Below are 14,471 nucleotides of genomic sequence, written 5' to 3'. Positions count from 1 at the left end.
CACAGTAGCCCTGTGCCAACCAGGCCACCCATATTGCCCGTTCTTGGGTTTGGCTGGTGTCATGTAACCAAGTATGGCACAATAATTGGCGTGTCTTACTTTCCTAAGGAACAGTCAAACTGTTCTGACCAATTAGTTTATTGGATGAATCTTAAATGGACTTTTAATAAGCCAATATGCAGTCAAGCGCAAGCTGGTATGGGGAGTTAGTGATAGCGACCAGACGGAAAAAAATGAGCCAAAGGTGGAGGGCTCTCGTGAATAGCCCATTACTCCGAAGACGTAAGTAAGTAAGTAAGTCGAGTCACAATGTCATGTCAGTGTTATCCTTCACGGCACTCAATCTTTTGAGTTATTTTTATCTTTGTGTTGATTTGACAGTAAGACTCAAAATTATGGGGAATAACTTTCTGGCTGTACTAGAATTGTTTAGTCTAGATTATTGGGGTGTATGCTGACAAAATTTGGAGAGACCAGCCGTATATTAAGTGAACGAGCATGATTTCTGCAGAGACATTTCGAGTTCAAATATACTTTCTTGGCATTTGACCGCCTCATAATACCACAGGTAAAATATCTATTTGTTTTAGGTTTGCAGTATTTTGGTTGGTAATGTTACTTAGCATAGATTCCTAATTCCATTTGTTAAGTACTATCACAAAGATCTGTGGGAGAAAAATTTCCAGCAAATTCACTGAGAAACCCCATAATGTGTTTGATATTATGTAGGTCCTGATGTAAGATTCTTCAAGGGTTGGCCGCTGACCTTGCCTGTGGTTTGTGCTGAAGAACACCGTTCTCTTACCATGTAATGTGATAATGTTGTAATTCAATATTGTCAAGTCCTCATCAGCCTTGCCTTGGCTAAATATTCATATGAAAAAAAAAGTTAAATAAAACAAAATAGAGTAAGAAACCAAAAAATTAAACTTGATGACAAATACTGTCTTCATCCTCAAACAAGCCTCATTTTTTTTTCTTACTGATGCAAGACTGAGCTGCGTATTAATCACATTATTTTTAGCAGTCGTGAGACGGTCACTGCTATTTTGCAATTCAATTCAAGAGCCTCATTGGTGTTTCACGGATGTGTAACAACAGCTTCCATTCAGTCAGCGGGAGATATATGCTGGCAGGGGACAGACATGCTTTTTACAAGTCCAGTGTGTTACTGGAACTATTATGTCTTGATTTAATTGACTGAATGATATTTTAGTCAGGAGTTCAGATTGTGTGTGGTTTATAGCTACTGGTTTCATGATACAAAAAACAGGCTCCAGCTGGAAAAAATGACTGCAAAACTTCATTTTCATGCATTGTTATTTGTGCTCAGGCTTTGTGAGTTTCATTTGTAATATGAACATGCTTCTTTAAGTTGCTGCCTGGGCAGGTGTCTCTTGTAAAACAGGTTTTAATAAGTAGGTAACATGCTAAAATGAATTTGAATGTGCTGACACAGCGATGTTGTTTTAGTAAAACAATGTCTGAACATTAAAGGTTATACTGTCTGTTTTTCTTGTTCATCATGGTTCAAGCCTTGTGTTTTTGTGTTAAAAAGCAATGTTTTTGCTTGTCATGTACGTGATAATTATTTCCACCAACAATTCTGTGTCTCCATTGTGATGATGGGAAACAGACTGGCTCCCAGAGTCTCCCATGAAGCTCAAGAAAAATAAATAGTGTGAGGGTCATCCTATGGAAACGTGGTCACCATAATTATTATTCTTTTTAAGTGTGGAGTATGTCTGGCTTTTTCATTAGGGCTCTGTCCTCTGGCAAGACTTTGCCTCTACCAGGAAAGAAAAACATCACAAGATGAAACCAACAGCTTAAGGGTTCTTAGGAGAATAGATATTAGAGTTTATTGAGTATTATCATTGGCTTTAAAGCAAGCCAAGTAATTACAGAATCCTGCGGTAAGAGTTTTTATTTCCATTATATTTCCCATAACATGTATTGCAAACATCCCTACTGTGTGATTACAGTATTTTGTGTTATTCTTATTACATGCTGTTATGAATATCAACTTTCCTGCATGTTTTTTCTTACACTGAAAGAAAAAGCTCCTGTCCTCACCTGAGACTTCTTGTGAGCAGCATCTGGAGAAGGGTTTACCGTATTGTCTAGTGTGCATAATCATGTTATGTTTCCAGACAAATCTGGTGTCTGATGTGAGGCATCCCTGTCATGTGCATCATGACTGCCAGTCTGGGGGCACATCGATTCACTTGCTGTATACCTAGTGATGCTTTGCAAAATCAATTCTGCATTTGGATTCATATGACAGGAAAATCCTAATTTGCAGAACCCATCCTTGGTATTTTGTAACCATGGAAATAAGGGTTAGGACCTGGAAAAGGAAAAAAAGTCATTACAGACAAAAAGTTTTGAAGTAAATTTTCCTATCCTAATTCAGATTGGAAAAGTGTATTCAAAAGCTCCCTAACCTCAGTAAATCTTCAGCAAACTAACTGAGCATAACCATTAAGCTGTTGTAACTTTCACTTTTCCACTACATCGCTGAAGCCAACTTGTTTAATCAAAATAGCTGACTTTTCTTTGCTTTTTGCTTTTTTATCACCAGTCAAATGTCAACAACACAACTTATTCAATGAGAGGCTTTAATTCAGAATCTCCATGCCTTGTCGCTCAATAACAGGGTTTTTTTTTGGTACATTCAGGCCACACCAGGTCATATGCTTAGCCATTAGCCTTCGATTCAAGTTGCCCAGTGTTGGGGTTTGTGATGCAAGCAAGTTTAGAAGATAACATAAAGTTTTCAAAATTGACTTTTTAATTTTCTAAATTAGGCTCTATAAATCAAGCAAATGTTGGAAGTTTTGGAGAGCAGGTCAAAGAAGCCAGACTGAGATGGTTCGGCCATGTACAGAGGAGGGATAGTGAATATATTAGTAGATGGATGTTGGAAATGGAGCTGCCAGGCAGGAGGTCTAGAGGAAGACCAAAGAGAAGATTTATGGACATACTGAGAGAGGATATGAAGTTAGCTGGTGTGAGAGAGGAGGATACAGAGAATAGGGTTAGATGGAGAGGGTTGGTTCACTGTGGATTGGTTCCCTGAAGGGAAAAGCTGAAAGGAAAAGAAGAAGACTCTATAAATCGTAATTCATATTTTGCTATTCATTATTTTTATGCTTCACAGCTCTCTTCTCTGTGGACTGATAGTAAATCATCGCAAAAATGTAACATAAAATATTATCAGAGCCCATGAATATGGTGTGATTATTTTATGAGTAACTGTAATGAGATTACTTTGTGTAAAATGGTGTTACTTAACTGCATTTCAAACAAGTGTAATACAGTTTGTTTCAAACAATGCTGGAACTACCTGTTGTTGCCTACTTTGATTTGTTTTTCTTTGCCTCAATTAAAAACTGCTATGAATTACAAAATAAAACTGTGATATAGTAGCCCGTGATATAGTAGGATTACTTCAATTGGTTAGGATTTGATTCTGCAATACTAATGCAGGCACCGTATTGCCTGGTGCTTTTCTTTTAAGACTTTGTGAGATTTTCTGACAGATGTTCAGTGATCTCCACCAATGATTTTTCGTTGAACTTGGGAGAAACTGAGGCTCTTCAGCAATAAGTTGAAATAGTTCTCGATTGATCTTTGGCCGAGAGTTGAAAATGCATTATTGGACAAGAAAAATCTGGCAACATTTGGATACTTACTAGAAAGGATATTTCATTTGTAATAGCCTGCCGTTTTGTTGAAAAGAGGTTAGAGTACTTTCAATCCCATCCTAAGCAGGTAGAGTCAAAGCTCATTTACTCTTGGATCTGGTTGGCATCCCTCCTGACAATAATTTGTCAGCAAGCAGTAGTGTGTTATCCACTTATAAGAGCTGGCTCAGTGTCACCTCTCATCTCAGTGTGATCTGAACCCCTTACCTCAGGTCACTGAGACACTGACCGTCATGCCCAACACCGGATCAAGATATTTTTCTCCTATTCTAGTGAATTTAAGATACAGGATAAAGTGCAGCACATTGTGATTGTAACCAGGTTTCGAATTGAACACTGAAGATGTGTTTGAATTGTTTTAATTGCTACATTTCAGGTAATCAAACATTGAGTTTTTTATTCTTTGAAAAGAAAAAAAAAAGTTCAAGATGAAAATGGATCGTGTGGAAACTTCCACACCTTAGCCACAATTTTATGTGGACAGTTTGATTTATACCCAGTCTGAATCATTTTCCACAAAATCGGGGAAGTCTGTGAATAAAAATGCATGCATTCACACCAAGGTGTGTGAATATGCCAATGATTCACAAATACATGCAACCCAGACACACTTTGAGTACAGTGGTAAATTGTTTAGTTCTGTCATATGGTGCCATTTGAGTAAATATGGTGCTGGTATGTTTAATAGTTCAGTTCACAGGTTACAAGCTTCTAGGTTTGGCAGGCAACAGGATCTCGGGCCCTGAGCCTGAGAGCCAGCTATAATGTGAGCTTGTAAAAAGGAGAGGTAAAAAAAAAAATCCCCGTCTTATCGATTCTGCCTCCAACATAGCAACTGCTCGCTGATTGGCCAGCACCCGAGTACGTTCCCGATCTCCTATTGGCTCACCGGCTAGCGTGAAAACGGTGGAATCGGACGGAGACAGAGGGGAGGAGAGACGCGATTGGATGTGGACAAAGTGAATACAAAAAAAAAACCCTACTTCTTCCCGAAAGCTTGTGAGACAGTTAATGGTGTCTGTATTTTAGGTGTGACAACAAAAAGCCTTCGTCGTCCAGCTGCTTCTCAGTCAAGACTTATTTAAATTAAGAAGTGCGGAGCGAAATTACCATGAATTTAAAATGGGCCGGTTATGAGATGTGCTGACAAGAAAAGGGAAAGGAGGAGGCAAGTGGTGGTGGAGGAGGAGTGTGTATGTATTATTTTTAAGAGGAAAAAAACCGACGTGGGGGCTGGGTTTTTTTTTACACAGGCCGAGAGGAAGCGAGGGGGGCTGTTGGCAAAAAACTGCTGCGAAGGCAAATATCTTTGGAAGCAGCCAGATTTGGCGGAATGTTTCAGGTTAAAGGAATTGTGGAAAGCCCTTACTTAACCTTCTCAGACTTCATTTACTCACACCATCATTTACAGTGATTGGACACGCATTTTTGAGCACTCTTCCCCGTCTCTCCTCTTTTCCTGTCTTGTCTATCCCACACACTTTATATGCCCACTCACACACACTGCCCGAGTGTGACTCAGCGCATGTACAGTCTGTTCTGTCGTTGTGCCTCCCTGCATCTGGTTCTACCCAGCAGAGCACGCATGTCGCCTGTCCGCTAGCACTCTATGCTGACACGGGTAAGAGGGAGTAATCCTTGTCCTGGAACTGAGGCTCTCCCCCAGTACATCCCTGCCCTCTGCGCCTCATTAATCCCTACCTAACTCAGGCCTTATGTGATGGTTGAAAGAGGACACCTGTCCTTCTGGTCATTGGAGGCCAACGGTGGTGTCATCTTGGGTCATTGCCATCGACAATGTCCGTGGCATCCAAGAAACACAGATTTTTAAAATATCCATTTATTGTTTTCGTCAATGGCGCCAATGTTTAGCTAAGGAGATACTCGTTCAATTTTTCTCCGCGGTCTAATTGAATTGCATGGCAAAATGTGTGTGCATAGTGAAGTGGATTCTTTTTGAGTGACTCAATGCAGCCAGTGTTAGCAGGGAAAGGGCCTGCATGTATCCTGCTATTGTCTTAATCGCTTCCTTTCTCTTCCATCTGTCCACAGTATGTCCTACAGTGCCCTCCCATCTCTACTGACCCAAGGATAAGCTCATTGGAGTACAATGGCACACGAGACAGATGGTAAATTTTAGATTACTAATTATCTTACTTTGTTAGTATATTCTTTGTACTTAATTAGACTGTTACTCATTGCATTTATTATTCAACAAATGAAACACTAATCCCTTAAAACGCATTCCAACACGTTCATGTTGATTGCAGAAAGTCACACAACTAGCACAGGAATAGACTGAAGAAAGAAAAAGCAATGACTTGTGTTAGTTGACAAAACCCTCATCAGTTTATTGTCTTTCAGCAAGAAAAAGGTCAGATCTCACATTGCTTCACCAGAGGAGTTTCCTCAATCCCCCACCGGAGACTTTTTTTTGTCTATTTTTTTTTAGTTTGTTTGTCTTCTTTAATATAAGAGGCTACATCACCCTCCTTCCCTGAACCAACCTCAGAAATACATTTTACAGTTTCTCTGTACAGAGTATCTATTGTCCTCAAACTTGAAAAATGTGCCAAGTTCAACATGGATTCCTTTCCTCTTAAGCTATGTAGGCTGCATGTCATGAAAAACATTCATAGCTCGAGCAATGCCACAGTTCAAGTAATGGAGGCTGGATACTTCCGGACCTCTGGCAGTTCACACAAACATAGGAGGCCACATCATACCAACACCACCAAAGAGAGTGCATTTTTGTGGCGAATGTCAACCTCTCATAACAGCATCACCTTCACCGCCACCACCACCGCCGCCATCATCATCATACATTGCAACAATAGAAATACTGTTGGATTGCACTTTCTTCAAGCTTTCATCTTGTGGCATATTTATAGAAAAAATATATATAGAATACAAAAAGCTTATACTTCTTTGAGTAACAGAATATAACATACAGTACTTCAGATTATGTTTTGATCAGCACATCAGCAGGTGTACATAAATTGCCCTCTGTTTTCCCAAACACATAGACTGGGCTAAACAGGGATGTGTTTTTGCTCACTATTAAGTGCTTTGGTCAATGGGTATAACATTGAGTATGCTTTTACAATGGTTTTCTACAGGATGTTAATGCTACATAATATCCACTGAATATGAATGTCTGTTAAGAAAGGGGCAAATTGTCAAGATGCACCACAACTTTTCACATATTCACAAGTGGCATTTACCCCAAAAAAGGTTTGGCCCACCAAACCAATATGACGGAAACAACCTGTTTACAGCACCATTTTACCCCTCACAAATGCACTAAGTAGCAGTAACCCAATATATATGTAACCTATTGATCAAACTGAGTAAGATTTAGAGAAAAGGGACATCTCTGGCAATATCACCTCCAGTTGTAAAAGTCTAACGAAGATGTGGCACCCGATGTCAGTGAGCAAGTTTGTGTTTCTTGACATCTTTACCAAAAAGATGTTCTTTAAAACAAGCGGCGTCCATTTCTTTTGAAATATTAAACAGTCTCTTTGCAACTAAAATAAAAAAAAAAAAAAAAAAAAAAAAAATTGTTCAAGCCAACATTCAAGTTCCGGTCCCACTTAGATCTGTGAAATCTCATTCACAAAAACTGATGGAATCACTTTAGTGCAAAATTTTACACAATGCACCTTGATGCAGTCATTCTTGCAGGATACAGTAAACATGTCCTTTTATATCGTTCTGTCCGTTTACATCTCTGGAGCGGCTGGCGGGAGCCTCACTGTGTGTTTCGGAGTCTGTAAGAGTTTGTGCTCCTCTGCATGTTGCGAAGGCGTAGCCGGGGCTTTGGCATGTACTGGATGTGACAGCCGAACATCCAGGGCATCGTTGTGTTGCACTAAGGAGTGCAGCCGGTAGTGCAGGACAAGGTCTTTTAGAGAGCAGTGGACATCGTAGGGTTCAGCAAAGCCATAGCCGTGTGGAGTGTTGTAAATCATGCAGTGTTTTACTTCTTCGTTCACACTGGGGGGGGACACAAATGAGAAAATTTCAGTCAAGTGTCAAACTACTGCATGTTGATTTGAACCGACATTTAGTGCTTTTTAAATTCTGTACTCACACAACAGAGCAGGCATAACATCCTTGCTTGCTGCTTTCGCGGATCAGGAACGTCCCAGGAGCTTTACCCTGAAGCACCTCCTCAGCTTGCGTCCGGCTCAATTCACCGACAAACCAGCTTGTCTCATCTTGATGTGGCAAATTCTTCTCATCTCCCTTCAGCACATATGTACTGAAAATGAAATAAGAACCACTTTTAATATCATTGCAACATATTTGTGCTAGCTGTGATATGTTGTAGTTTTCTGGAAGTATAAACTTACTCATCAAGGCTGTCAGTAAGTATCCCAAGCCAGTCATTTATACGTTTCTGCCGTACACCTTTGTGATTGAGCCAGCTGCAAGAAGGGATGGAGATCAAGGATTTATTGGACAGAAAAATCATAAAATATTAGATTGTTATGCCAGAGTTTTAGATAGAACAAATTAGATGGCCACTCACTTGAGGTACTGGTCTCTGATGTTGCGTAGCTGGATAAGGTCAGGCCGCAAGCTGTTCATCTTTCTGTCTGTCTCTCTGTAGTCTTCCACCTGGGTTCTTAGGTCTTCCTCCAGATGGATTTTGCTGTCGTAGATTTCCCCAAGACGGCACTTCAGCTTCTCATAGTTTATCAAGAAGCTAATGGGAGAACATAAATATAGTTATAGCTTTAGGATTGCTTGCTGTAAGGTACCCAAATTAACTTCATTTGTCAAAAAGGGATACTTTTGAGCGCATGATTTAATAGAAGTACCTCTCCAGATCTTTGTCGACTGCCTCAGATTGATTGTTTCTCTCAAACTCTTCCCCAAAGCGCTCCTGTTCCCGACACTGCTCCTCAAAGATCAGCATTGTCTCATTAAAGGCCTCAATAGCGGTTCGCTTCATTTGGATCTCCTTGTCACAAAGAAATCATTCATTAAGGGATGTCTTTGGGATCGTCAAATCAGAGATGTGCAATTCAGAAAATAATTTGTTTTCTAACAATTGAAAGTCAATATAGGGTAATTTAGATTGTAGTTTTTACCTGGGAGGTCTTTGTGAAGGCCTCATAGAGACGGTCAAACTCCTTAGATTTCTCTTGATATTGGCAGTGGACCTCCTTGAGCTTTCTTCCAGCAACATCAACACTGTCTTCTTTAACCTAATGGCAAAAATTCCATGTAGTGACATTTTCAAAAAATAATTTTCCCCAACCTCCTTCATAATATCAACCCAGAAATATTATGGCAGTATCAAACTGCTGACTGACAGCCTTTACAAATAGACAAGAATCTGTGTGTGGCTGCTGACGAACTGACCTGGTGAAAGCGGGACACGGGGTGGGTGAGCATCAGGTCGAGTGTGGCATTATACTCCACCAAGGGATGGTGTTGATAGTGCCAAATGAGCTCCACCACTGATGTGAATGTGAGTGGGTCTGAGAAACCGTACTTCCCATCCCGATGGTAAATCTTGATCAACTTGTTGTGCCCATCTTTCCTGTGTAGGTAAGTTTAAAAAAAAAAAGGGGGGGGGGGGTAAATGAGCAAGTTGTAAGATGGAAATCTTTTTTTTTATTTTTAAATGCTTGGACTGATAGTTGGTGATTGTGCTTCGCTTTACCTTAAAGTCAGTGTAAAGTCTCCTTGCAGCTTTGTGGATGCGTCACGCACCAGAAAGGAGCCGTCAGGTGAATCGCGAAGCTTCTCGTTTACCTCATCCCTACAGGGAAATCATTTAACAGTCAGCGCATCAGACACTTACCAATTGAATGATAGGCTTAACAATTAGACAAGGATGATAGACAAAGACTTGGCTGAAGGTGCTTTACCTGGTAATGTCTCCCCAATACCATTCAGCGTCCTGTAGCGAATATGTAGGAGGGGAAAGGCAGTTGTTGTTCATGGTGGAAGACACTGGCTTTGTTGACCTGGGAGGGAGAGCTGTGAGTTCAACAAACAAAGCAAATTATTAAGATGACCGTTTCCAAGAAAAAGAATACTGAGAATACAATTTCATCTGTTGCATTGATCTGTGAAATGTTTCAAAGTACTGTAATCATGATGCTAAAACTATTATGACAATTGTAATATTCCCATCCAAACATACATGTGCATGCATGTGTGCATGCACCCCCAATCTCACAGTCACTCCCTCTCTTGATGGAGCCTATCGCTCAGAAGGGACAAGCCCAGGCATGTTACCAACAGATATCACTTGCCAAATCATTACAAAGTGTGGTCAGCCCTAAAGAAAGAACATGTTGAAAACAAAACAGTCCACTACTCCCTCCACCTTCTGTGAAATCTTCTTCCTGGTTTTATTCTGAAAATCCCCGTTGCTGTACCTTGAATTTATCTGCACATCTTATTTAATTTGAAACCAGAATTCCAAACTTTTAAGGCCAAACTCATATCCTCAAGAACCAAATAAGTCTTGCATTCAGCCTTTTATTAATATTGACTGAATGGATCTAAGCCCGAATAGAACTGGGCAATTTTCAACCGATGTCTTCACATGCAAAATCCCTGACAGAAATGAATTTAATAAAATGCAAAGCCTATAACAGCACTATATTGAATTAACAATAAATAACACCTGAACCACTCTGTTTAAATTATTGCCATCCGGCAGATCCGCCTAAGTTTTCCATCAACACTGAGTAAAGAGAACACCTGAATCCAGGCTGAAGTCTAAGAGTTTTCCTAAAAATGAAAAAGGAGAGCAAACCGCATCAAGAGGAGGTGAAGGGCGATATATTTCACTGCAGGACAAAAGTGCCTTTCATGAGGCAGTCGGGGTGAATACAAGAGCAGCCTCAGAGAGGAGAACATGTGGGTTTCTCCCACCATCCGCTCTCCTCTTTTTCTGACCTTAAAATAAACAAAAGGCAGGTGCAGCAGCACAGTGGCCGGCACGACACCAAAAGCCGCGGCTGCTGGACGCAGCCAAATTCAATCTGCACACCTTCCCCTTCCTGTCGGCTGCCAAGAAACTCAACTGGATTCCAAAAGCCACATGCGCATAGCAGCACAGAACGGGGGCCAGGTAATTCAAGTACGGAAGGAATATTAAAACATGTGAAATGAGTCACCCCGAAGCCTGCTTCTGCTCAGAGCCCTCCGATCCAGAACAGAAGATTTCGGCACTTAAACGTCAACACACAAAGAAGAGGGATTCTTTTAGGACTTCGTCTTATTTTGTTATTTATCTTTTGAACCCCCCCTCCCTTCACACACACACTCACATCCTCCATCACCGAATGCATTTCTACCTAAATGTATTCTGCAAAACGTATGCGTGTGTGTTTTTAATCGACGCTCCGTTAACACCTTGATGGTGTACCGACCAGGCGATCGAATGACAAATGCGAATTAAAAAACAAACAAAAACAAAAAAAAATCCAAGTGTTCAGAGTTCAGTCATGAGACGAGCCGTCTAGCCTGCTCGCCTGTAGCCTACTTTCGGGGCTAAATTAACCACGGCTGGCTGCAGAGGGGAACAAAGCGTCCGTTTCATGCGGCGCTCATTAACGCAGAGCCGACTATCTTTCACCCCCTTCAACTGTCTTGCATCTATGCTTTCTTTTTTTTTATCCCCCTCCACGCCCCTCCTTCTACTTGGCTTATAGGCGAATGCATAAAACGCATTTCTGTCCCGAAGTTCGCCCCCTGTGCGCCGGGACAAAAGAAAAAAAAAGAGGCAAACCATTGCGCCCCGGTCCACAGAAAGGTATTACGTAATTGCGCTATGCATGCCTGGGCAATGCCACTAGGGAAGGGGGGGGGGGGCAGCGCCGAGGACCTGGCGATTATAACGTTTTACTGACACCTGCACACCGTTTCGCACATGTCAATGCTGCAATCGATTTTGTATCGGGTGATAGAAGCAGGATATAGTAAAAAATGAATAAAAATCTCTCTTCCCCCCCCCTTTCTCGCAGATCAGACAATGGCTGCCTTTAACCCTAAACTTACCTGGTGGTACTGGATCCATTTCGATGTAGAATAAGCCTTCAGAAGGATAAACCATTCCTATTTCACAAAAGTAGTCCAGGTTGGTGTTGTTCTCTTTGCACAAAATAAGAAAAAAAATCGCACGTTTTCTTTTTGCAATCTAATTTAGGCTACTTCAACGTAGACTCCGCATCCTACATAGATGTTAGAAGGGGGGATGTAAGCCCTTCGACTATGTTTCCATCAACCATGACAAAGTCCAAAAATCCTTCTTTTTTTTTTTTTAAACACAGGCTGTCTATCTGGGGACTTTTCAGCCGCGGATTGTCGGTCGGTGCTTCTCAGCAATCCCTACAGCTCCACTTCACATCACATCGGAAGTGCAGCGACTTTAAAGGGCTGCTCGTAACATCATCTTGGCCAGATCCAACCCGCCAGCGCAGTGTGGGGGGGTTCTTTTCCTTCCGTGGTTCACGGACACGTTAAACAAATCCCATTACTTTCACATACGATTTTAGTATTACACTAAAAGCACAGTGAGCACTCTAATACGGTTTACTCTTGTGCACAAGAGTGGTTTATATACATTTGGCCATTGATGAATCCCCGAATCGTAATGGTACCTTCCGGACCGTTTCATTCACTTCCTCCCAGGCTGCGCTAAAACAGCTGAAAAATTGCGGGGCATGAATGAAAAATGAAACCAAGACGGTTTTCTTAAATCACTGAAAATCTATTTGGGTTATATGTTGTGTTTAATAACATTCAAAGGGGAAAAAAACTAAATGCTGTGGCATTTTTTGCTTCAATGAAGTTTAATCAAATGACTGCAGAATTATTAGATTGCAATACAATTACATCATGTTTTAGGTTCTATGATTATTCAACAGACTTCTGATACTTGCCCAAAGCATTAGACTTAACAGCACTGTCTCAAGACCGTCTGTCTACAAGTTGACTAGGGTGTATTATATCTGGTTGAGCTTGTCAAACATGTTTCGCTGCAAAACTGGCATCTTGAGTGTCGTCAGAGGTAATTTCTGATGAGATCATTCTGTCGAGCCACAGTTGATTCACACCTTAAAAGTAAGATGAATATTGATATAGGCCAGACCGATATTTTTTTTTTCGAATCAAGCCATTCTGGTGTTTTCTCAACATATTTCTGCATTCATGCACAATGAACACATGTATTGTTGCTCGTCCATGGCACTGAATGACATTGCGCTGTAAATTTAAACAACTGGGGTTTCGTCCCCAGCTGACTAGAGAGAGTAAAACAAGGCCCTCTTGGTCAGAGGTCTGTCTCTGTTGGTGTCCAGGCGTTTATGGCTGGTCCCCTTTTGACCCAAGCACAGAGAGTAAGTGAGGTAATTGCCTTTAGCATTCCTTTTTCTCATCAGTAAGTTGATTCTTTTCTGTGTCCAGTGAGTGCCCATGAAACTTCCTAAACTAACTGCCATGATGCACCATTTTACAGCAAGAGCACAATCATACTTCAGAGACACGGATTGATTCTGAGTGCTCGGATACCGCAGAAAAATCCACTCTAAAATTCTAGGAATAAAATCTGTCATGCTATCTTGTGCACTGATAAAGATTAAATTGTTGGATGTGGAATATTTTCAGGTTTGAGTAGGGGATCAGATCTGGTATTTGATGGGTTCTCTAAGAATGCATGTGATCATATGGCATTTTTTTGATATGATAAGATGATCATATGTAATTTTACGGTCCGTATTCACACACCTCTCAAAATCTTTCAAAGATCTTTACAATTCACATGTTACAAATCACACAATATGAAACATACCACAATCAAAGTAAACAACACAAAATTAAAGAGGCAAGATAAAAATCTATGAACTTGTTTTTGCAGTGAATTCTCTTGGTTGGAAAAGGAGAAGAAAAAAACTTAAGACAAGGCCCCAGATTATTTAGCACTGGTTCAGTCAAGAAGGTTTTCACAATCAAAAATTCACCCTTGCCCACCTTGATGAATTACTTTTGGTTTCATAAACTAAATTCTCTCCCGTCCTCTGCGTCAGATATGTAGATCTTGCACATTTCAGTATGCATATTTCACATCTGGCTGCTTTATAATATAATTTTTGCCTCTTTCTGCCTGCATACATGCGTCCCAATGTATTATTTTCTTGCTCTCAACCATGTGTAAATATTTTCCCCAAACCTGCGGCCCTACTTCCCCCATTGGGTGATTTTGGAGGCATTTTCTGAGTGCAAATGCATGGTAGTGCTATGTCTTCAGCGCAGTCCTACTTCACGAGGTCTCGACCCCTGTCACAACAAGTTTTTTGGCTGCCATCCAAAATCCCCTACCCCATCCCCCTGTCAGAACAACACAGAATTTGCCCCCTTAACTTCTAGGTCTGACCAGTATGACACATTTCAGTATCACCCCTCTCTTGAAACCCAATAACGACAGGGCTCCAGATATATCAAGGAATGACCATGTACCCGATGTCTAGGGCTGCATACGAGGGACATGCTGTCTCTACGATCACTGTCATGAACAGTGAAAAGTACAACTGTGCTTTGTCTTTGCGTGCATGGTCCATTTGTGCGTGTTGTGGACAGTGTGAGGGAGGGCTGACTTGCAGGATAAACCTCTAGGCTCTGCACCCCAGATCTAGGCAGTCCTGATGGGATCAGTGAAGGCTAATCGTAAGATTAACGCTAGAGGCTGATACTGCAAGCCTGCCAGCTGCCTGCTAGCTGATGTGACTC

At 41.1% G+C, this 14,471-nt stretch overlaps 1 protein-coding gene across 1 annotated transcript; it reads right to left on the bottom strand.

Moving 5' to 3' along the window:
- Positions 1-6,036: 6,036 nt before the first annotated feature.
- Positions 6,037-12,089, bottom strand: LOC147219176 (phosphatidylinositol 3-kinase regulatory subunit gamma-like). The gene is made up of 10 exons (XM_086172376.1): positions 11,745-12,089; positions 9,599-9,710; positions 9,391-9,489; positions 9,087-9,267; positions 8,813-8,929; positions 8,540-8,682; positions 8,248-8,424; positions 8,069-8,143; positions 7,807-7,977; positions 6,037-7,709 (listed from the first exon to the last, which is right to left on the bottom strand). Exons 1-10 carry the CDS (start codon positions 11,797-11,799, stop codon positions 7,436-7,438), a joined length of 1,404 nt encoding a protein of 467 aa, XP_086028502.1. The 5' UTR covers positions 11,800-12,089; the 3' UTR covers positions 6,037-7,435.
- Positions 12,090-14,471: the final 2,382 nt, after the last annotated feature.

Source organism: Fistularia commersonii, chromosome 25 (genome assembly GCF_037954325.1).
Source record: "Fistularia commersonii isolate RoL2024-O1a breed Wild chromosome 25, RoL_Fcom_v1.0, whole genome shotgun sequence".
NCBI lineage: Eukaryota > Metazoa > Chordata > Actinopteri > Syngnathiformes > Fistulariidae > Fistularia > Fistularia commersonii.
This window is presented reverse-complemented; position numbering and strand designations above follow the sequence as displayed.